General features: G+C 45.9%; 3 protein-coding genes across 6 annotated transcripts; 1 reads left to right on the forward strand and 2 right to left on the reverse strand.

The window, feature by feature from the left end:
• Nucleotides 1-1,157: 1,157 nt before the first annotated feature.
• Nucleotides 1,158-7,742, reverse strand: riok1 (RIO kinase 1 (yeast)). Its single transcript, XM_035169686.2, is given in 20 exon segments — nt 1,158-1,724; nt 1,793-1,840; nt 1,842-1,880; nt 1,882-1,932; nt 2,032-2,085; nt 2,161-2,274; nt 2,494-2,559; nt 2,661-2,767; nt 2,873-2,976; nt 3,247-3,384; nt 3,467-3,553; nt 3,718-3,798; nt 5,136-5,248; nt 5,716-5,808; nt 5,994-6,036; nt 6,117-6,186; nt 6,292-6,382; nt 6,470-6,668; nt 7,075-7,136; nt 7,716-7,742. Coding segments are annotated over 20 exon segments (1,683 nt in total). The 5' UTR covers nt 7,728-7,742; the 3' UTR covers nt 1,158-1,613.
• On the forward strand, nt 7,237-12,416 carry rpp40 (ribonuclease P/MRP 40 subunit). 2 transcript variants are annotated; one of them, XM_035169713.2, is made up of 8 exons: nt 7,237-7,665; nt 9,044-9,188; nt 9,859-9,927; nt 10,033-10,128; nt 11,202-11,324; nt 11,386-11,581; nt 11,660-11,794; nt 11,996-12,416. In XM_035169713.2, the coding sequence occupies exons 1-8, from the start codon at nt 7,549-7,551 to the stop codon at nt 12,192-12,194; spliced, it is 1,080 nt and encodes a 359-aa protein (XP_035025604.1). In that variant the 5' UTR covers nt 7,237-7,548; the 3' UTR covers nt 12,195-12,416. The 2 variants fall into 2 exon arrangements, with proteins under 2 accessions (XP_035025604.1, XP_035025605.1); XM_035169714.2 differs by having other exon boundaries at nt 7,240-7,665; nt 11,401-11,581.
• A 386-nt stretch (nt 12,417-12,802) lies between these two features.
• Nucleotides 12,803-21,691, reverse strand: cdyl (chromodomain protein, Y-like). Of its 3 annotated transcripts, none has more exons than XM_035169683.2 (7): nt 21,502-21,691; nt 19,513-20,239; nt 19,044-19,297; nt 18,650-18,822; nt 18,358-18,568; nt 14,093-14,236; nt 12,803-13,979 (listed from the first exon to the last, which is right to left on the reverse strand). In XM_035169683.2, exons 1-7 carry the CDS (start codon nt 21,523-21,525, stop codon nt 13,821-13,823), a joined length of 1,692 nt encoding a protein of 563 aa, XP_035025574.1. In that variant the 5' UTR covers nt 21,526-21,691; the 3' UTR covers nt 12,803-13,820. The 3 variants fall into 3 exon arrangements, with proteins under 3 accessions (XP_035025574.1, XP_035025575.1, XP_035025576.1); XM_035169684.2 differs by having other exon boundaries at nt 19,513-20,277; XM_035169685.2 differs by lacking the exon at nt 21,502-21,691 and adding an exon at nt 20,387-20,404.
• Between the last annotated feature and the right edge of the window lie 240 nt (nt 21,692-21,931).

A 21,931-nucleotide genomic window follows, 5' to 3' on the forward strand; every position in this document is an offset into this window, starting at 1 on the left:
TCATCAGGAAAAATGATGAATCAAAGTACAGGGAGGAGATCAAACACCTGGATAACTGGTGCAGTGAAAACAACCTGATGCTGAATACCTCCGAAACGATGAAATGATCGTTGATCGTCTCAGCCAGTTCACACACCCCTCAGCATCGGTGGCTCCACAGTGGAGAGAGTGAAGGACATCAGGTTTCTGGGAGTGAAGATCTCAGACAATCTCACCTGGTCCGGGAACACCACCAGGATGGTGAAGCGGGCCCAGCAGAGACTTAACTTTTTGAGGAAACTTAAGCAAGCATCACTCCCCGCGAGCATCCTAATAACATTCTACAGAGGTGTGATTGAGAGTGTGCTGACCTTCTGTATCACCACCTGGTTCTCCAGCTGAAGTGGAGCAGACAAGAAAGCCCTACAGAGGGTGGTCAGAGGAGCAGAGAAAATCATCGGGGACTCCCTACGCTCTGTACAAGAACTCTTCCAGAGCCGCTGCCTCAAGATTGCTCAGGCCATCCTCGAAGACTCCTCACACCCCCTCAAGTGCTGCTCACTCTTCTGCCATCGGGCAAACGCTACAAAGCATTCAACCAGAACAACAAGGTTCCTCAACAGTTTCCCCCCACAGGCAATCAGACGGCTAAATGGCTGCCCCTTCTGAACTCTGCTGTCATCCCCACCCCCCAGACTGTCTCATGTCTCAATGCACCGGACACTTGTACAGTTGTTTTTGACTCAACTCGGCAAAATGTTTTTAATCATAGGTCTCTGTGTTTCCTGCTTGTTTCTTGTTTTATAACTATTTATTGACTTTCTCATTTTAAAATTATTGACAAAATGATTTGTTTTCGATTGCACTGCCCTGGACAAACGGTATTTAATTTCACACTGCAGTTTTACCGTTTGGTTTTGAAATGACAAAAATAAATTCTAGTAAAACTTTAGTTCAAGTCAAAGCTCTGATTGGCCGTCAGAGAAATGCACTCTGACGACACACACACACACACACTTCTGATACTGACACACACACACACACACACACACCAATGAACAGTTAAGATTGTGGGATATCGGGTCATCTCCATGGTAACTAGGTCGACTCGACATTGATAAAAGAGAAACGACGTCATGTGACAAAAAGAGTTTCTGATAAAAAAGTCAGAATCAGAATCACGAGAACAAGAAGTTTTATTTCATGTTTACGTTGCAGATTCTTTCTATGACCTTTGACCTCGAGTCAGTCAGATTCGTGAACACAGCTTCTGTGGCTTCACCCCCACACTGGACACGCCTTCGTAATGTTCGTAGAGTCACGATGTTCGTAATGACTACATCAGCTGATTTCAGCAGCAAAAGAAAAAAACATCTGATTAAAAGTTATCGATCGTTAATCAGTTTGTGTCTGATGTCGATTGACTGAGGAGCAGGTTCACGCCTGCTGCAGATGGTGATGTCATCAGGTCGTGGTTAAACCAATCAGAGCCGGAGCTTCTTCCAGAGCTTTGGGCCACATCTAGGTTGAGTAAGTGGGCGTTGAGCTGAGAAAGATTTGAGCTGTGATTGGCGGCTTTTTGTTCAGTCGTGTTCATGTTTACTGGGATCGCTGTCGTGGCGACACACAGGAACTCATCTGCTCTTCTTCATCTTGGTGACCTTCTCCTTCCTCTTCTTCACGTGTTTTGGGACCTTGTTTTTTCTTTTTTCTCTCTGAGCTTCTTTCACCTTCTTCTTCTTCTCCTGAAACAAACTCCCCGTTAGTTTTCATTTCAAAGACTCAAAGACTCAAAGATACAAGACTCAAACACCTTTTTGTCCATCGAAGTTTCCTCGTTCTGCTCCTGGCCAGCTGTCTCCCCTCCCCTCCTCCTCCTCATCATCATCATCATCCTCATCTCGAGGAGGAGGAGGAGGATGATGAATGCTTGTCCTCCAGGAGAGCAGGAACCTGAGGAGACGTAAAACAGTCAGGCTATGCTATGCTATGCTATGCTATGCTATGCTATGCTATGCTATGCTAAGCCAACACTAGTGTGAGGTGACGTACCGTCTGAACTCCTGACAGATCTTTCTTCAGTCCAGTGAGAGTCTGATACAAGATCTGAAGAAAAAAAGATCTTCATCACCACCATCATATTCATCAACATCATCATAAAGTGAAAGAAACTTGACTCACGTTGTCATGATGGCTGATGACCGACTCTTCCTCCTTCGCCCTCATCAGTTCGATGTCTCGCTCGTAGTGACTCACCTCTGTCAGCGTGCGGGGGATGTAGGTGTTCTTAAACACCTGAGAGGGAAGAGGGCGTCAAAGGTCACAGACAGGTGGTTAATACTGTAACAACCTGTGGTGGGAGGGCGAATGAGATCACCGCCACATTTCAACGACGACAGACTTTACATGTTAATGTGGGAGGAGCTTATTATGAAACTGAGTTTGACACATGAGATCACAGCGGCCGCCACAGTTGAGCTGATGAATGAAAATCGTTATAAAACAACATGTGACCTCCTCGTCCACTCGATCCTGATCTGATCGCTGTTGCGACGTCCGTTCAGCTGCAATCACCATCGCCTGGATGACACACAAACACATCAATAAACCAACAATCGGATTCCTTCTGTCTGACAATGTTTTTGTGGATAAAGTAGTTTTTGTGCAGGACGATTTCAGACCTTCTCCAGGTATTGATCGATGTTGTGACAGGTGATGGACAGGTCTGTGATGAAGTCAAACAGCTCTCTGACCGTCATCACCGCCACACCGTGCTTCACAAAGAAATCTGGGAAACAGAAGCGGACGGTCAGTTTCCTTAAGTGCGACATCACTGACGAACAACAAGAATCATTTCATCTTTTGAACGAGGAGGGAAAACAGTTAACGTCACCGTTCACGTTGCTGCAGTCCTTCCTGAGGAACTCCAGAGCATGAGGATGATCGTGTTCTACCGACTGCGACACGTCGATGATGTAAGCGTCTCCGTTGTGATAACTGCGCTCAGGTGACAAGAAACAAACGATCTGTAGTTTGACATTCACATTCAGTCCAACGCTGCCTGTTAATCAATAAATCTCATTCATACGTTTGTTTCTACATCTGATCAATAAAAAGATCCATCAATCAATGACATTGACGTGTGGAATCTTTTATATTTTCATGATAAGACTGTAAAGATCTTAATTCTAGAGAAATTTCACAGGAAGTTTTATTTCGAAGAGCTGTCTGTGGTGCGTGTGTCCTCTGGTGGCCGTGGTCTCTTACAGCATGTTGAACTCGCTGAGGTCGGCGTGGACGAGTCGAGCTTCTTGAAACATTTTCCTCATGTTCTGTAGAACCTGCAGGTAGAGCTCACGAGCCTTCGACTCCGAAAACGATGCATTCTTCAGCAGAGGAGCTGGCCTAATCAATACAGGATCAATACATGACATAACAGTCATATTAGTCTGTTCGCATCACTGATCAATAACTGACTGGTTCTTACATGTCGTCTTTTCCAATGAAGCTCATCAGCAGAACGTGACTTCTGAGCAGCAGAGGTTCTGGACTCGGGATTCTTGCCGTCTGCAGCCTGGAACACACACACTGTTCGGTTCTACTGGGTTCTATTAAATCAGGTTCTACTGGGTTCTATTACACCTGGCCTCTTAACGCTGACATTTGGTTCGGCTGGGTTCTAAATGAAACTGTACCTGTGTGTTAATGTGGTTTCTACTGTGTTCTACAGGTTCTGACCTGATGAGGTTCCTCATCTCCTTCTCTGCCCAGGTCCTCACCATCTTCCTGGGGTTCCCTTTGCAGTAACCGTGACGGAACCTGGAAGCAACAGAAGAATTTAGAACCCTGTTACTGAACATAGGGCCGGGTGATATGGCCGAAAACAAATATTGTGATATTTTTAGGCTATATCGCGATACACGATATATATCTTGATATTTTTAAATCTCCTCTAAATCACTGTACAAATGTTAAATTCATAAAAGTCGAACTCCTCCCATCTGGTAGGCGCTACAGAGCACTGAAGGCCAAACCTACCAGACACCAGAGCAGCGTCTCTCCTCTGGGCGTCAATCTGATGAACACTGAAGCAGTCATACAGCGCCAGGAACAACCCATGTGCAATAATCCGGTACCTATTTACTATAAAATACGTATATATAGATATATATCTATATATCTATATATATTTACACACATATTCCACCTACCTCATTTATATAAAGCATCCTGTGACAATTTTTCTATATTTATTCCAGCATCTCTACACTACGATACAATATACTTTATTATCCCTGTGTACTCTGCATCATTGCACTATTTCTCCATTTCATTGTCATTGTTGTTGTGTTTTATGTCCATATATACATACATTTGCATATATATTTATATTCATACTTGTACATAGTAGTTAAATGTTAGCTTTTTTTTGTTTTTTGTTTATTTTTCTATTTCTGTACGTTGAGAGCAATGGAAAAACCGGAGTCAAATTCCTTGTGTGTCTACACATACATGGCCAATAAAGCTAATTCTGTCCACAGGAAGTGGCTAAGCTAGCGGAGGTTAGCATTTCCGACGGTCCCCAAACTGTCAATAACCGTCTCTGAACTCTTGTCAACTCGGGGCTCTTCACTTTCTCTCTCTCATGTTCTCTGTGTCTCTTCCATCCTGATACTAAAAGTTCACTCCATCTAGAAGAACGAAGCGAAACTCAGAGAGAATTTCATGCTGCTTAAAAACGTTCACGTGACAACTTATACTCGATGGTCACAATAAAGTCATTTTATACATCGCACGTGGTACAAGCCGCGATACATCGAGTATATTCGATATATCGCCAACCCCTAACTGAACACAAACAAGTGTGTAGTTGATGAACTGTGTGCACACAAAATGTTAGACTTTTTTTTTCTGGGTTTAAATACGTCTCATAAACTCTCGAGCGAATCAAACAAACACAAAGTAAACTTCAAAGGTTTCCCATAGTACATTTTAAATGTTTATCTTACTCTTTAAATGTAGAAATAAACTTGTCTCAGTTTGTGTTGTGATGCTCGTGTTTACATTTACACAAACAGTCGGACAGACCTACTATAAAGTGATTTAAGAGTGATTTCAAACAGCCTGAACTCTGCTTCTTCTGTGGTGGGACTCACCTAAACTCTCCACTGACGTATTTGTCTCGGTCTTTGAACAGCAGGATGGACGTCTTGTAGATCTTGATGGCGCGGCGTTCTCCGGCCGACGTGCTGGCGTGATAAACGTTCGCCTGAAAACACATCACCTGTTTGTGACTTCCTGTTCCTGACATTTAACTTATCACCTCACGAGCGACTAGTTGAAAGAACAGTCATCATAATGAGAGCTAACATTAGGAAGCTAAGCTAACAAGGTTAAATGTCTGTGTATAAAAAAGTGAGGCAAACCCTAACCTGGGTTAACACTAACTCGACCCTAATGAAATTCAATGAACTGAGAACTAATGTGAAGGACTGAAGTTATTTCACATGACAGGTTTACAGGTGAGAATAATTCAACAACACCATCGTCCAATCACATTGCAGCTGTGATCCACCTGATCAGGAAACATTCAGATCATATGTTGAAGCTGAAATCTGATCAATATATAATCAATAATAGTGATGACACATTAAAAGTATTCAGAAACGAGACATTTGAAATGTGGAAATATGATTTTTCATGATTAGATCCATGACTTGATGAGTGACCTCTGACCTCCTTCCCGGTGCTGATGCAGCCGCTGATTTCACAGATTGCTCCACGACTCAACATCTTAAACAGAATCATTCGAGTCCGAGGATCTAAAACCTGCAGGAAAAGAAGAGACAATCAATAAACATTGATTATCTGCTAGTTATTGATCCTTCTGGTCAGAATGTTTCCTTCATTCATCCTGATGTAATCATGGTTTTAAGTGGATTTCAAAATAAAACGAATGAAACTATATTTACATTCCCTAAGGCCTTTTCTAAATAAAAGCGTATGCAGCTCACCTGTTCGACTGTGGCTCGATCTGATTTGTCCTTCACTCTGTACCTGTAGAGAGTAGCCAATCAGATGGTGAGTCAAAGTCACATGACGTGATGAAATCAACATTCAGATAAAACCCTACGTACGTATCAGCGTCTTTCTGTTTCTGCATCATCGTCACTTTATTGATCACAGAGTCTGCATAGTTCAGTTTATCTGAAACACAAAGAGATCAGAACAAACTCATGATCGATATTTATTGATTTTCAGCAAACAAACTCGGATCAATTCAGGTCTGACCAGGATAATCAATCAAATCACCCAGGTTGATCTTGTGCTCGTATTTCCTTAGAGCTTTATCTGAAGGCGTTGACGACGGCAGCATCTTATTGGACGGATTCTGTCTGTTGGACTGAAAGTACACAAACAAAAGAGTCAGAACCAACAGCTGATCAGTCATCAATCAGTATCATTGATCTCATTGATCAGGTGATCAGACCTGACAGTTGAGAGTCATCCTGTTGTATCTCTTGGTCAGATTTCCTCCTGCTGAATGCCATGCCCACTCTTCATCTTCATCATCATCATCATCATCATCATAGTCCTCCTCCTCCTCCTCCTCCTCCTCCTGTTGATGTGGCGGCTGCAGAGCGACATCACTGACCTCAGACCGTACAGCAGACACCTCTGATTGGTTGCTACAAACCAGCGGGAACAAAAACCAATATGGCTGCCAGGTGATGGAACAGTCTTGACCTCTGACCTTAGACCCGGTCAACATATCCAGCTGAACTTAACCTAACAATATCAATCAGGCTTAGTGGTCACATGGAGCCGTGTTACCATGGTGATTTACCCCGATAAGAAGTGAACGTAGAATTGAAAACTCGGAATTAAACCTGAAGTTACTCAGATAACCACAAATCCTGCTTCGTGGTTCAGGGCCCAGATCTACATTAGACTGAAGTGAACAACATTAAAGTCAGTTCAGAGTCCAGCGATTAATAAATCGATCGATTAATCAAATAAACGATCAAACATGTAAACACTTTCATTACGTAACAGTAACGTCCTTTCTGGAACAGAACAAACACGTGATCTCACCTCTTCTCCTCTGCGTCATCAAACTGTCCAGGTACACACCCGACCGCCGACATGACGTCACACTGCACAAATAAGACCACAAGCACGAACTGATTCGGGTCCGAGTTGATCCGACAACCAGAGCAGCGTGTTCGCCGCTTCACTTCCGGGTTTGAAAACCTGACTACGGCGAGTAAAGTGGCTCGAACTTCCGGTAACTGTGCAGAATCTCACAGTTGAACTACACGAAACTAAGAAATTAATAAAGTTCAGTGGTTTTCTTTGCTGTTGGTTTTATTTAATTTAATACATTCATCGTTTTAACGGAAATTTTTAAACTGACCGTTCGTTTATTTTAGCCTTAAAATCAGCAAGGAGCTTTTAACTTGAAAAGTCCTCTAGGAAGTGTCGCGTAGCATGGTATCCGTTAGCCCTTGTTGTTGTTTAGTGGCAGCTAACTAGCCGTTAGCTCTCGTGTCGGTTGCTCGGGGGAAGATGTCTGTGGATGTGTCTAACGCTCCGCGGTCTGTGCTGGTCTGTGATCGATCCTCTTTCCTGGATGAGAAAAACCGGATCAGTTCTCAGCTGCAGCAGCTGCACTTCAACTACAAGGTTAGCATGTTAGCAATGATGGCTTTGTTCGTTAACTTGTGCTAACTCACCTTAACTGACATGTCAGTGTGGTGAGTTAGCAGCGTAAACACGCGGTGGTACGAATTTCAAAATAAAAGTCTGGCTAGTCACATTTGTATTCATGAACATCTGTGAGGAAAGTTACTTCTTTCAAAGTTATTTTAAACCTGTAACCATTAGAGCCCCAGTAGTTCTACTGCTTGTAACAAATACTGGTACTACACCCCCAAAACCACCAGCCTGAAGAACTGTGAAGTTAAATATCAGAGAAAATGAAAAGACGAAAGAACCTGAGACGAATAAATATAATTCAACAGCCACAGAGGAGCCAGATAACCTGTCTTCTGTCTGTCTGTCTGTCTCTCTCTCTGTCTGTCTCTCTGTCTGTCTCTCTCTCTGTCTGTCTCTCTCTTTCTGTCTGTCTCTCTGTCTCTCTCTGTCTCTCTCTGTCTGTCTCTTTCTCTCTCTCTGTCTGTCTCTCTCTCTGTCTGTCTCTCTCTCTCTGTCTGTCTCTCTCTGTCTGTCTCTCTGTCTCTCTTTCTGTCTGTCTCTCTCTCTTTCTGTCTCTCTCTCTGTCTCTCTCTCTCTCTCTGTTTCTGTCTGTCCTCTCTCTCTGTCTGTCTGTCTGTCTCTCTCTCTCTCTGTTCTGTCTGTCTCTCTCTGTCTGTCTGTCTCTCCGTCTCTCTCTCTGTCTCTCTCTTTCTGTCTGTCTCGCTCTCTGTCTCTCTGTCTTTCTCTGTCTGTCTGTCTCTCTCTCTTTCTGTCTGTCTCTCTCTCTTCTGTCTATCTGTCTCTCTCTCTCTGTCTCTCTGTCTGTCTCTCTGTCTATCTGTCTCTCTGTCTCTTTTCTCTCTCTGTGTCTGTCTGTCTCGCTCTCTGTCTCTCTGTCTTTCTGTCTGTCTGTCTGTCTCTCTCTCTCTTTCTGTCTGTCTCTCTCTCTTTCTGTCTATCTGTCTCTCTTTTTGTCTCTCTCTCTTTCTGTCTATCTGTCTATCTGTCTCTCTGTCTCTCTCTCTCTGTGTCTGTCTGTCTGTCTCTCTCTCTGTCTGTCTGTCTGTCTCTCTCTCTCTCTCTTTCTGTCTGTCTCTCTCTCTTTCTGTCTATCTGTCTCTCTTTCTGTCTCTCTCTCTTTCTGTCTATCTGTCTCTCTGTCTCTCTCTCTCTCTCTGTGTCTCTCTGTCTCTCTCTCTCTGTGTCTGTCTGTCTGTCTCTCTCTCTGTCTGTCTGTCTGTCTCCCTCTCTGTGTCTCTAATCTGATAAAGTTCAATAAGTACGTGATTTCAATGTCGTCAATGAGTAATCGTGTTAAATAAAGGAAAGTGATGTAAAGTTCTGACGTGACTTGTTTTACCTGCAGGTGTCCTTGCTGCTGCCTGAGTGTAGCTCCGCCCCCTCTCACCTGGACTCTGTGTTAAAAAGCTTCAACAGTTTCTACCTAATCAGGGACATGCCCATATGTGAACTGCTGGACAAACACTTCCTGGAGACGGCCGTGTACCAGGGTAACACCTCACACACCTGAACACCAGGGGGCATTAAAACCTGTCTTATTCTGTCCAACTGCAACTCTGTTGCTAGGTGACAGCGGTAAGTGTTGTACAAGCTGGTGACACCGAGCATGGAAATCCTTTGTAGACCCGAACATCTCGATTTGACTCAGTGTAGGTGGTCTACGAAGGAGGCGACCCCTGAACACACGAGTGTAAATCAAGATGGACGATATGGCAGCTCCAAAAAGTGAAAATCATTTTGATCGCCCCCTGGTGTCTGGCTGCTGTATAGGTCATAAACCTGCTCCTCCATGTTAGCAGATGGGACATGGACCAATCTATAAAAATAGTCAAACTAGTCGTTAAATACATGTTTGTAAAGATGTTTCTGTCATTTCAGGTCACTGAGGTTTGTTCAAGTGTTTCTGATCAGTTTGGTTTGAATTTGTCATTTGATGATATAAAAACAGGCTGAGACATGATGATTGACAGCTGAGACTGACTCCTGATTGGTCAAGACTGTGTATCTCTTCTGTTGAATAATACTGCACAGACTCTGACTGTTATTGACGTCATTACCACAAAATGGCAGCGTTGATGTCAGGAGATGTCGTCCATCTTTGTAGTCGATGGTTCTCACATTTTCACACTTGACTGACATGTTTCTGTATTTCTGTTTCAGGAAGTGTGTCCGGTCTCTCGTACAGAACCAGGATTGATGAAGATAACTGTGTTGCTCTGATGCCGAATGGTAAAAACTGATGACATCATTCCCACAACATATCGTACATTTGATCTGTAGGAGTTTTAGATTGATTGTGTGTGTGCGTGTGCGTGTGTGTGTGTGTGTGTGCAGGTCGTCTGTGTCTCTCACTGGACAAACATTCCTTCCAGGTCTTGGGAGTTGAGGGGAAACCGTCGAAGTTCAACCACAGAACAAAGAACAGATTCGGTCTGTTCATGTCACAGAAGATTATAATAATATTCATAATAATAATATATTAATGAATGTAAATTATTTACAAATGAAGAAAACATCCAAGAAGCCTCCTCACTACTTACATGTGCAACATGTTCAGGACTGAACTCCTAAAACAAGGTGAAGATATTGTAGTTCAAGTATCTTGGCTCATGTTGGACCCACATTAATTCTTTAAAAGTCACTTTCAAAAGGTGTCAAACATTGAACAATTTAACTTGCTTTCAAACAAACTTAACAGGTAATGCTGCTTGGATGTTTTTACATTCAATGATTCTCTCACATATTGAGTATTGTTTTACTAACTGGTCGCTCACTGGTGTAACAACATTCAAACCAATAGTCACTTTACAAGAAAGACATTAAAAATCCATCTTTATGTTCATTGTACCATTCTTGCAAAGGATAATCTATAGAGTTATGAGAATTTAAAAAATGTAAAATATGCTTATATATATACGTCCCGTTTCGTACTTCCTCCCCGTATGAGTCATATGGATTCGCACTTGTCTCTCAGCCCCACCCAGCCGGTACCAGTCCAGCCTCCGAACCCACCACCGCCCCCCCTCGAAACCGACACCAAGCAGACATGTTGCTGAGCTAGGGAACCAATACCTCAAATTAAATCCCAAAGTGTAAGATATGGGCCCTTTAAATGAGATAATTGACAAAAGGTTGAGTGGTATTGGCACCAGGGCACCACTAGAGGGGACTGTGACCTACACATCTCAAACCAGGACTGTGATTGGATACATTGAAGGCCGTGTTTTCTCCTCTTTAACTCATGTTTATATTTGCTACCTGCGTCGGGACTACAGCTGTAAATTAGCAGTCATGCTAGAATCTGCCATGTTTACATGTAGTGTTTTTAGACTGATGTTTATTAACATGCTCTGTCCCTATCAAATAAATACAATGGAATAATGATAATATATGTATCATATAAAACATATAAATCTTTACTTGAAGTTGCACTTCAAGTAAACACTTTTCAATGTCATCTCCAAGGCCAGAAAAAACTGAATATGTTTGTGTGTGTGTGACAGTCGTATCCGTGGATCTGACTGACAGCAGCATGGCTCCTGGTGGGCGGGGCTACGTCAGACTCCTCACAGGTCTGAGGTCACGACTTCACCTGAGGACCGACTTCCTGCTGTCACATCATCCAGGTGAGTTACATCATTAGCTGCTGCCTCGTAGGTAACACTGTCTTTCACCCATAACCCACAGCGGTCTGTCCTGCAGGGGGTGGAGCCTCTCTGCAGCACCTCCTGTCTCGTTATGATTGGTCGGAGCACAGACCTGAGATCAGCAGTCGGGTCCTGACACACCTGTCCTGTCCCCCCCTGCTGTCCTCTGACCCGCAGCCAGGGGACGCTCACAGTTTCCTCGAGTGGCTCGGAGCCGTGGACGCCGACATCAGCTGGTGACGACCCGTCTCTTTGAACCTGCTCTGTGAACACCTGTCAGGCAGGAAACCGTGAACTTGTCTTCTGTGTTTCAGCGAGAACTCGTCCAACAGCTTCATGTCCTCATTGGTCTGTCCGGCGCCGAAGACGATGCTGAGTAGAGCTCTGAGCGTCTCTGTCTGTGGACTGCTGCTTCCTCAGGACGTCCACCGGCTCGTCCAGGAGCTCAGGTGACACTTTCTTTCCTGGTTGTCGTGACTACCTCTAAAAACTGACGTGGATGACTTGAGAATCATGGATCTGTGATGACGGGCGTCTGACATAAGGACTGCAGTTCGTCTCAGTGGTGGCGTCTGATTTTTATTGTCAGACTTTTATTTCTCTGGAACAAACGTCTGTTTATCTTTGTCATTTCCTCACCTGTCCTGCAGGTGTCACCTGGAGCAGCCTCGGCTGGCGCCCTGGGCGTCTCTGACGGTTCACGGTTTCGTTGACAGTCCTGTATCTTGGGGGGATGGTGAGCACGGAGTCCTGATAGGAGGAGAGAACTTCTACAACCTGCTGATGTTCCACGACCACACCTACCACCTTCACCTGGCTACAGGGGCACATGACACCTGTCCACAGTGATGACGTCATCTGCGGGTGCCTGCCTTGATCCTTGAGCCATTTAGTTTTATTTGAACTTTAATCAGGTTTCGTTGTATAAACTTGTTTCTCGTCAAATGTCCCAAACTAAATAACTTATTTAAAATAAAATTGTTTAGACAAAATATAAAACAATCTGAGGTTTAAAAAAGTTAAATTGAAATAAAATAATCTTTTAGATTTTTGAATGTTTTTGAAACTGAACTTTGGTTTACATATAATTATAAACCGCAACTCTGCTTTGATCTTTATGTACATGTTTATGAAGGTATCTGTTTGAGTCCGAGAAAAAAAAATTACTGATTGATTTTAGACGTTTTCTGATATTTATTATTCACGTTAATAACTCGCATACAGAATGAGTTCATCTGTGAGCTAATGATCAATTAGTAAAATGAAGTTTTTATTCTTCATGACTCATCAGCTGATAAATTATCTAAACCAGATCATTTCTCTCAAGTTATTGTCGTAAATATAAAAATGTCAGTAAATCAGTTTTGTGTTTTTCTGCAGTGATGAGAATCAGCTGATCGTTATTTACTTCAGTTCTATCATTTGATCCTTTCAAAATAACCCATAACATTCATCACTTCAGACTGAACAGTTTTTTATTTCACTGCTTCAGTTGTTTGTATAAAAGCTTGTCCAATGACTTAAAAAAATTCCTTGTTATTGTTTGTGCGGCTGGTATTTGTAATGTCAGCACAAATCAAACCTGGTTCACAAAGAATTTAAAGGAGCAGTTCAACATTTAAGTAAATCCTCTGCTAAGCTCTGTTGCCGGATGGATAAGCCAGTGAGTTTATTTTAGCTTGACATGTTATGACTGTTTTCTGTGTGTAGATTCATACCTGTTATGAATCTACAGCTGTTTCCAATTTTAATAATTAACTGTTGAACTGCTCCTTTAAAGTTATTTGTTTAAACTAAGTCATAAACTTTGACGTGTGACAGAATGGATCACAAGGCCGACAGGCCACGCCCACACACTGCGTCAACACAGGTTTTTTTACCCATGATTCAGCACGGTTACTGTGAGACAGTGAGCAGGAGTTAAACCTGTAGTGTCCTGATGGGAGCGCTGCAGAGGAAACTGAGGTCAAAGGTCAGCGTTTATTTCTTGCTCCTGCACGGAGGGAATTCTGGGAGACGGTCCTGTTCTCTGTTGTAGTTCAGTTTCATATCTGATTGAACAGAGTTAGCCTAGCTTAGCATTAAGACTGGAAGCAGAAAGTTGTTTGCGTTATTTTCCTTACCCATAAAAAAATTGAATGCAGAAATCAGCTGTTTTTGTCAGAAAGTCATAGAAACACAGATTTGTGTATCACCAGATGACATCTGTCCAGTTCACACTGTTTTAATTTGTTAGACGCTCCCTAAGAAACCCGGAGGACTGAAAACACAACATTCTTCTATCTTGGGTTTTGGCTGCAGAGCGAGGCTAACAGTGTCCCCCTGCTTCCAGTCTTTGTGCTAAGCTAGGCTAAAAACGTTCTGCTGAAACCATAACTTAAAGTTGAACAATAAACAAACTGAAACATTCAGCCTTTCCCGCCGAGTCACTGCATCCAACTCAGAAGTGCTGAGTCACAGGTCCAGGTGGAGGTTCTAGCAGAGCTCGGTTCTCCGCTGCAGGAACTGCAGGATGGAGTCTGTTCCCTGTGATGAGCCCCACACTCTCTTTAGGGCTTCACACTCGCGCTCGTTAGCTTGCTCCAGAGCACTGCGGCTGGTGTTCCTCATCAGGGCTTTGGACTCCCGCAGAACCTGCAGACCAGGAACCAGCAGAGACACAGCGTGAAGGAGAGGAGCGTATGTGAATGAGTGTGTATTAGTGGCTGTGTGTGTGTATTAGTGTGTATTTGTGTGTATTGACTGACCAGCGAGTCGACTGTCACCAGTTCTTTGATCCTCAGCATCACTTCCTGTGTGAAGGTTCCCGGCCACAGAACCTGAGACACCAAACCTTTACAACACGCCTCCTGAGCCGTCAACTTCCTGCCACTCAGCAACAGCTCGTTAGCCTGGAACACATCGGAACAATTAACTTGTGAGGGTAAATGAAGCGATGGGGTGAGAGAGGGTAAATGAAGCGATGGGTGAGTGAGAGAGGGTAAGTGAAGCGATGGGGTGAGAGAGGGTAAATGAAGCGATGGGGTGAGAGAGGGTAAATGAAGCGATGGGGTGAGAGAGGGTAAGTGAAGCGATGGGGTGAGAGAGGGTAAGTGAAGCGATGGGGTGAGAGAGGGTAAGTGACGATGGGGTGAGGAGGGTAAATGAAGCATGGGGTGAGGAGGGTAAATAGGCGATGGGGTGAAGAGGGTAGTGAAGCGATGGGGTGAGAGAGGGTAAGTAGGCGATGGGGTGAGAGAGGGTAAGTGGAGCGATGGGGTGAGAGAGGGTAAGTGAAGCGATGGGGTGAGAGAGGGTAATGAAGCGATGGGGTGAGAGAGGGTAAGTGAAGCGATGGGGTGAGAGAGGGTAAGTGAAGCGATGGGGTGAGAGAGGGTAAGTGAAGCGATGGGGTGAGAGAGGGTAAGTGAAGCGATGGGGTGAGAGAGGGTAAGTGAAGCGATGGGGTGAGAGAGGGTAAGTGAAGCGATGGGGTGAGAGAGGGTAAATGAAGCGATGGGGTGAGAGAGGGTAAATGAAGCGATGGGGTGAGAGAGGGTAAGTGAAGCGATGGGGTGAGAGAGGGTAAGTGAACCGATGGGGGAGAGAGGGTAAGTGAAGCGATGGGGTGAGAGAGGGTAAGTGAAGCGATGGGGTGAGAGAGGGTAAGTGAAGCGATGGGGTGAGAGGGTAAGTGAAGCGATGGGGTGAGAGAGGGTAAGTGAAGCGATGGGGTGAGAGAGGGTAAGTGAGCGATGGGGTGAGAGAGGGTAAGTGAAGCGATGGGGTGAGAGAGGGTAAGTGAAGCTATGGGGTGAGAGAGGGTAAGTGAAGCTATGGGGTGAGAGAGGGTAAATGAGCGATGGGGTGAGAGAGGGTAAATGAAGCGATGGGGTGAGAGAGGGTAAGTGAAGCGATGGGGTGAGAGAGGGTAAGTGAAGCGATGGGGTGAGAGAGGGTAAGTGAAGCGATGGGGTGAAGAGGGTAAGTGAAGCGATGGGGTGAGAGAGGGTAAATGAACCGATGGGGTGAGAGAGGGTAAATGAAGCGATGGGGTGAGAGAGGGTAAATGAACCGATGGGGTGAGAGAGGGTAAATGAAGCTATGGGGTGAGAGAGGTAAATGAACCGATGGGGTGAGAGAGGGTAAATGAAGCGATGGGGTGAGAGAGGGTAAATGAAGCGATGGGGTGAGTGAAGGAAGTAGCGATGGGGTGAGAGAGGGTAAATGAAGCGATGGGGTGAGAGGTAAATGAAGCGATGGGGTGAGAGAGGGTAAGTGAAGCGATGGGGTGAGAGAGGGTAAGTGAACCGATGGGGTGAGAGAGAGTGAAAGTGAAGCGATGGGGTGAGAGAGGGTAAGTGAAGCGATGGGGTGAGAGAGGGTAAGTGAAGCGATGGGGTGAGAGAGGGTAAATGAAGCGATGGGGTGAGAGAGGGTAAATGAAGCGATGGGGTGAGAGAGGGTAAATGAACGATGGGGTGAGAGAGGTAAATGAAGCGATGGGGTGAGTGAAGGTAAATGAAGCGATGGGGTGAGAGAGGGTAAATGAAGCGATGGGGTGAGAGAGGGTAAATTAAGCGATGGGGTGAGTGAAGGTAAATGAAGTGATGGGGTGAGAGAGGGTAAATTAAGCGATGGGGTGAGAGAGGGTAAATTAAGTGATGGGGTGAGAGAGGGTAAATTAGCGATGGGGTGAGTGAAGGTAAATTAGCGATGGGGTGAGAGAGGGTAAATGAAGTGATGGGGTGAGTGAAGGTAAATGAAGCGATGGGGTGAGAGAGGGTAAATTAAGCGATGGGGTGAGTGAAGGTAAATTAAGCGATGGGGTGAGAGAGGGTAAATGAAGTGATGGGGTGAGAGAGGGTAAATTAAGCGATGGGGTGAGTGAAGGTAAATGAAGTGATGGGGTGAGAGAGGGTAAATTAAGCGATGGGGTGAGAGAGGGGAATTAAGTGATGGGGTGAGAGAGGGTAAATGAAGCGATGGGGTGAGAGAGGGTAAATGAAGCGATGGGGTGAGAGAGGGTAAATGAAGCGATGGGGTGAGAGAGGGTAAATGAAGTGATGGGGTGAGTGAAGGTAAATTAAGTGATGGGGTGAGTGAAGGTAAATGAAGTGATGGGGTGAGAGAGGGTAAATTAAGCGATGGGGTGAGAGAGGGTAAATGAAGTGATGGGGTGAGAGAGGGTAAATGAAGTGATGGGGTGAGTGAAGGTAAATTAAGTGATGGGGTGAGTGAAGGTAAATGAAGTGATGGGGTGAGAGAGGGTAAATGAAGCGATGGGGTGAGAGAGGGTAAATGAAGTGATGGGGTGAGAGAGGGTAAATGAAGTGATGGGGAGAGAGGGTAAATGAACCGATGGGGTGAGAGAGGGTAAGGAAGCGATGGGGTGAGTGAAGGTAAATGAAGCGATGGGGTGAGAGAGGGTAAGTGAAGCGATGGGGTGAGTGAAGGTAAATTAAGTGATGGGGTGAGTGAAGGTAAATGAAGTGATGGGGTGAGAGAGGGTAAATGAAGTGATGGGGTGAGTGAGGGTAAATGAAGTGATGGGGTGAGAGAGGGTAAATGAAGTGATGGGGTGAGAGAGGGTAAATGAACCGATGGGGTGAGAGAGGGTAAGTGAAGTGATGGGGTGAGAGAGGGTAAATGAACCGATGGGGTGAGTGAAGGTAAATTAAGTGATGGGGTGAGAGAGGGTAAGTGAAGCGATGGGGTGAGAGAGGGTAAATGAAGCGATGGGGTGAGAGAGGGTAAATGAAGCGATGGGGTGAGAGAGGGTAAATGAAGCGATGGGGTGAGAGAGGGTAAATGAAGCGATGGGGTGAGTGAGGTAAGTGAAGCGATGGGGTGAGAGAGGGTAAATGAACCGATGGGGTGAGAGAGGGTAAATGAAGTGATGGGGTGAGAGAGGGTAAATGAAGTGATGGGGTGAGAGAGGGTAAATGAAGCGATGGGGTGAGAGAGGGTAAATGAAGTGATGGGGTGAGAGAGGGTAAGTGAAGTGATGGGGTGAGAGAGGGTAAATGAACCGATGGGGTGAGAGAAGGTAAATTAACTGATGGGGTGAGAGAGGGTAAATGAAGTGATGGGGTGAGAGAGGGTAAGTGAAGTGATGGGGTGAGAGAGGGTAAATGAAGTGATGGGGTGAGAGAGGGTAAATGAAGCGATGGGGTGAGAGAGGGTAAATGAAGTGATGGGGTGAGAGAGGGTAAATGAAGTGATGGGGTGAGAGAGGGTAAATGAAGTGATGGGGTGAGAGAGGGTAAATGAAGCGATGGGGTGAGAGAGGGTAAATGAACCGATGGGGTGAGAGAGGGTAAATGAAGCGATGGGGTGAGAGAGGGTAAATGAAGCTATGGGGTGAGAGAGGGAAATGAACCGATGGGGTGAGAGAGGGTAAATGAAGCGATGGGGTGAGAGAGGGTAAATGAAGCTATGGGGTGAGAGAGGGTAAATGAAGTGATGGGGTGAGAGAGGGTAAATGAAGCGATGGGGTGAGAGAGGGTAAATGAAGCGATGGGGTGAGAGAGGGTAAATGAAGTGATGGGGTGAGAGAGGGTAAATGAAGCGATGGGGTGAGAGAGGGTAAGTGAAGCGATGGGGTGAGAGAGGGTAAGTGAAGCGATGGGGTGAGAGAGGGTAAGTGAAGCGATGGGGTGAGAGAGGGTAAATGAAGCGATGGGGTGAGAGAGGGTAAGTGAACCGATGGGGTGAGGGTAAATGAAGCGATGGGGTGAGAGAGGGTAAATGAAGCGATGGGGTGAGAGAGGGTAAGTGAAGCGATGGGGTGAGAGAGGGTAAATGAAGCGATGGGGTGAGAGAGGGTAAGTGAAGCGATGGGGTGAGAGAGGGTAAATGAAGCGATGGGGTGAGAGAGGGTAAGTGAAGCGATGGGGTGAGAGAGGGTAAGTGAAGCGATGGGGTGAGAGAGGGTAAATGAAGCGATGGGGTGAGAGGGTAAATATATGGCACTATACAAATAAAGTTAGAGTTATGAGGTGAGTGAATGTAACTGAAGAGGAAGACTGACCGAGGCGAGACCCATGATGCGGGGGAAGGTGAAGGATGAACAGGCATCAGGCGTCTGGCCGTAGGATGTGTAAGGCGTCTGGAACCAGGCTTTTTCATTGGCCCACACCACATCACAGAGTGGCAAGATGGCAGCACCAAGGCCCAACGCTGGCCCGTTCACTGCCGCTACAATCGGCTTCCTGAACTGGATGAAGGTGTTGACAAAGGTCCTGGAGTGGAGGAAACAGAGGTCAGAGATCAACACCTCTACCGGATGACAGGGTTACCATTGTGACTTCAGTGAGCATCACCTGATAGTTTCAGCCATTTTGATGCTCTCCTTCTTCCGGTCGTCCGTCAACTGTCTGATGAAATACAGAAAGTCCAGGCCGCAGCAGAAGACACTGCCGACAGCGCTAACCAACACCAGCTTACTGTCATCCGATGCCGCAGTTGCCATGGCGCTCTGGATCTCCTTCATCACCTGATGAAGACAAGGAGAGACAACATGACTGCTGAGGTCAGTCACCATGACATGTGGAGTTTAACCTGACCAAGTTTGGACTTGTGATTTTAGAATTGAGGATGGCATGGTCACATCACACAGTCCTGGGTTAGAAGAATGAAGTGGCAAGGTTACAGAAAACAACTTGTAGAGCTCTGTTATTAGGGGGTTTGGGTTAATGGATGGGGGCATGATCCCACCTCAGGGTTGAGCGTGTTGTTCTCAGAGCTCTTGGTGGAAAGCAGGATGTGGGTGAAGCCGTCCTGTTTCTTCACCACAATGTCACGGTAACGGTAAGCACTCTCTGTCTGTCGAACACTGAACCTCAGGCGTTTGTCGAAAGCAGAGCGTTCCTCTAGACGACGCTTCCCTGTCACACTGGTTGCCCCAGCAACAGCACTCTGCCCACCTGACATCCCGTTGGCTGCAACAGCCTCCATTAACGCAGCGTTACCTGTAAGAAGCAAAACACAGGTCATTCCAGTGGTCTTTAATTCACATGTCAGACCATGGTTCATTTATGAACAACAGGTTCTTTATATAAGTTCATTAAAGTGGTTTTGAAAATGTTTCTGTGACTAAGATTATGATTTAGATTTCTGAGACGTCCAAACAAGCTGATTTGATAGCCAATCAGAATCATGCACACTATGTGACCTGGGACCTCACCTGTGCCACTGAGGGACCGCATGGCAGCAGGTGTGATGGGGACTCGGGGTGGGGGCAGAGGGTTTTGGCTGCGGGGTCTGGTCCCCATGCGGGCCCTCTCTTCTCCAGGCCCAAGCTGGACTCCGGCCGGTTTCTCCAGAAGAGCGACCTCAGGTGGGACCTGGTGAGCTTCTTGAGGTCCGGCCTCCAGACTGTGAGCCGCCTCACTAGGAGACTCCTCTGAGTCCAGGCGGCTGTTCATCGGACTCTTAGGAACCAAGATCTTGATGCCAGTCTTGGAGAGATCCACGCTGCGGCGGGCCGAGCAGGCTGGAGCCGCCGACATCAGGCCACTGCTGAACCTGTCGGCCAGCAGGGGCTGGCGAGAGCCAACAGAGGCCGGACTGGTCAGTCCAACAGGAGGCAGGTGAGCTGGACTCACCTGGTTACAGTCGGCAGTTAAAACTACACTGATGTCACTGTGAGCTGTGGCGGTGATTGGCGGCCTGAAGGGTGGTCTGTGGGCAGAGATATAGTGGAGGCTCGGTGAGCTTCGGGTGGAGCGCAGTAACGTGCTGTCTTTTTCCCGCACTGCATTTTGACGGTTAAACTCATGGACGTAGATCATACAGGTGGACAGGTGACTCTCGGGCTCCCAGGTGTCCTCCTCTGAACCGTAACCTCTCCACCTGACCAGGTACTCCAACTTCATCTTCTTGTTCTTCCTCTTATCGATGATCCTCTCCACCTGCAGGAGGCGCCGCAGCACAGTTCATTCAAATCAACCAAAACAACAGAAGAAAAAAGAACATTAAAATCAATTATCATCAATAATTATAATAAACATTTATCTGCTGTGTCTCTGTATTTGATTGAGTCACTCAACCGGACTCACCAAGCTAACACCAGCTGTCACCCAGCTAACACCAGGTAACACCCAGCTGTCACCCAGCTAACACCAGGTAACACCCAGCTGTCACCCAGCTAACACCAGGTAACACCCAGCTGTCACCGAGCTAACACCTGCTAACACCCAGCTGTCACCTAGCTAAAACCCAGCGAACACCCGGCTGTCACCGAGCTAACACCAGAGAAAACCAAGCTAACACCCAGCTAACACCCAGCTAACACCCAGCTGTCACTAAGCTAACACCAGCTAACACCCAGCTAACACCAGCTAACACCCAGCTGTCACCAAGCTAACACCAGCTAACACTCGGCTGTCACCAAGCTAACAGCAGCTAACACCCAGCTTTTACCCAGCTAACACCAGCTTCCACCCAACTGTCACCCAGCTAACAACAGCTAACACCCAACCAACACCCAGCTGTCACCCAGCTAACACCCAACTGTCACCCAGCTAACAACAGCTAACACCCAGCTAACAACAGCTAACACTCAGCTAACAACAGCTAACACCCAACCAACACCCAGCTGTCACCCAGCTAACACCCAACTGTCACCCAGCTAACAACAGCTAACACCCAGCTAACAACAGCTAACACCCAAGCAACACCCAACATTCACCCAGCTAACAACAGCTAACCCCCAGCTAACAACAGCTAACCCCCAGCTAACAACAGCTAACACTCAGCTAACAACAGCTAACACCCAACCAACACCCAACATTCACCCAGCTAACAACAGCTAACACTCAGCTAACAACAGCTAACACCCAACCAACACCCAACATTCACCCAGCTAACAACAGCTAACACTCAGCTAACACTCAGCTAACAACAGCTAACAGCTAACACCCAACAGCTACCAACAGCTACCAACAGCTACCAACAGCTAACACCGCGGCTACTTCCAGAAGCTAACTGTGGCAATGAACTAACTCGATCAGTTATGTTTATCTCCGGCTAGAGTCACGTGAACCAGCTGCTAACTACCCTGTTAATTTAACCAACTAACCAGTTAGTTACTTCCTTTGAGTTCACCACTTTAACATTAACTCTGAACGCTGCCGCTAGCTAAGATTAGCATTAAAGTATTAGCTCGCGTCACCTCGTAGAACTCCTCCGTAGCCATGGAGACTGTGCGCGTGCACGAGCAGCTTCCAGAAGCGAATTCAGGTGAGCACGAGCATGAGAAAGAGATGCGCGTCGATTCCTCCTGACACGAGCTCCGTGTGTGCGCGTCCTCCGGGTCCAAGTTTAGCTGTTAGCTGTTAGCTGTTAGCTAACCAGCAGCTTCACGGCACATCCGGTCTGACTCTCACCTACAAAATAAAAGCCCCAGACCGCTGCTCGGTAATGTTTTAAACTGAATGAGATTCTTTTCACTATAATCAATGGAATGTTTATTAATTTCTAAAGATTCCAGGTTTTCTGTTTTTAAGTTGTTAAAACCCTTAAATTATTGAAACATTACAATCTGACACACACTTGAATTGATCAATTAAGAAGAAAATTCTGAAAAAGTTATTAAACATCTC

Source organism: Hippoglossus stenolepis, chromosome 11, assembly GCF_022539355.2.
Source record: "Hippoglossus stenolepis isolate QCI-W04-F060 chromosome 11, HSTE1.2, whole genome shotgun sequence".
Classification (NCBI taxonomy): Eukaryota; Metazoa; Chordata; class Actinopteri; order Pleuronectiformes; family Pleuronectidae; genus Hippoglossus; species Hippoglossus stenolepis.

What these genes read in the sequence shown, in the direction of transcription:
- rpp40 (XM_035169713.2), top strand. Translation starts at nt 7,549, where the DNA reads ATGTCTGTGGATGTGTCTAACGCTCCGCGGTCTGTGCTGGTCTGTGAT. An exon ending in GGAGACGGCCGTGTACCAGG is followed by an intron (nt 9,189 to 9,858) that starts GTAACACCTCAC and finishes TTTCTGTTTCAG; the next exon opens with GAAGTGTGTCCGGTCTCTCG. An exon ending in CCTGCTGTCACATCATCCAG is followed by an intron (nt 11,325 to 11,385) that starts GTGAGTTACATC and finishes CATAACCCACAG; the next exon opens with CGGTCTGTCCTGCAGGGGGT.
- cdyl (XM_035169683.2), bottom strand. Translation starts at nt 21,525, where the DNA reads ATGGCTACGGAGGAGTTCTACGAG. An exon ending in AAAATGGCTGAAACTATCAG is followed by an intron (nt 18,569 to 18,649) that starts GTGATGCTCACT and finishes CCTCCACTCCAG; the next exon opens with GACCTTTGTCAACACCTTCA. An exon ending in TGGTGACAGTCGACTCGCTG is followed by an intron (nt 13,980 to 14,092) that starts GTCAGTCAATAC and finishes CCTGGTCTGCAG; the next exon opens with GTTCTGCGGGAGTCCAAAGC.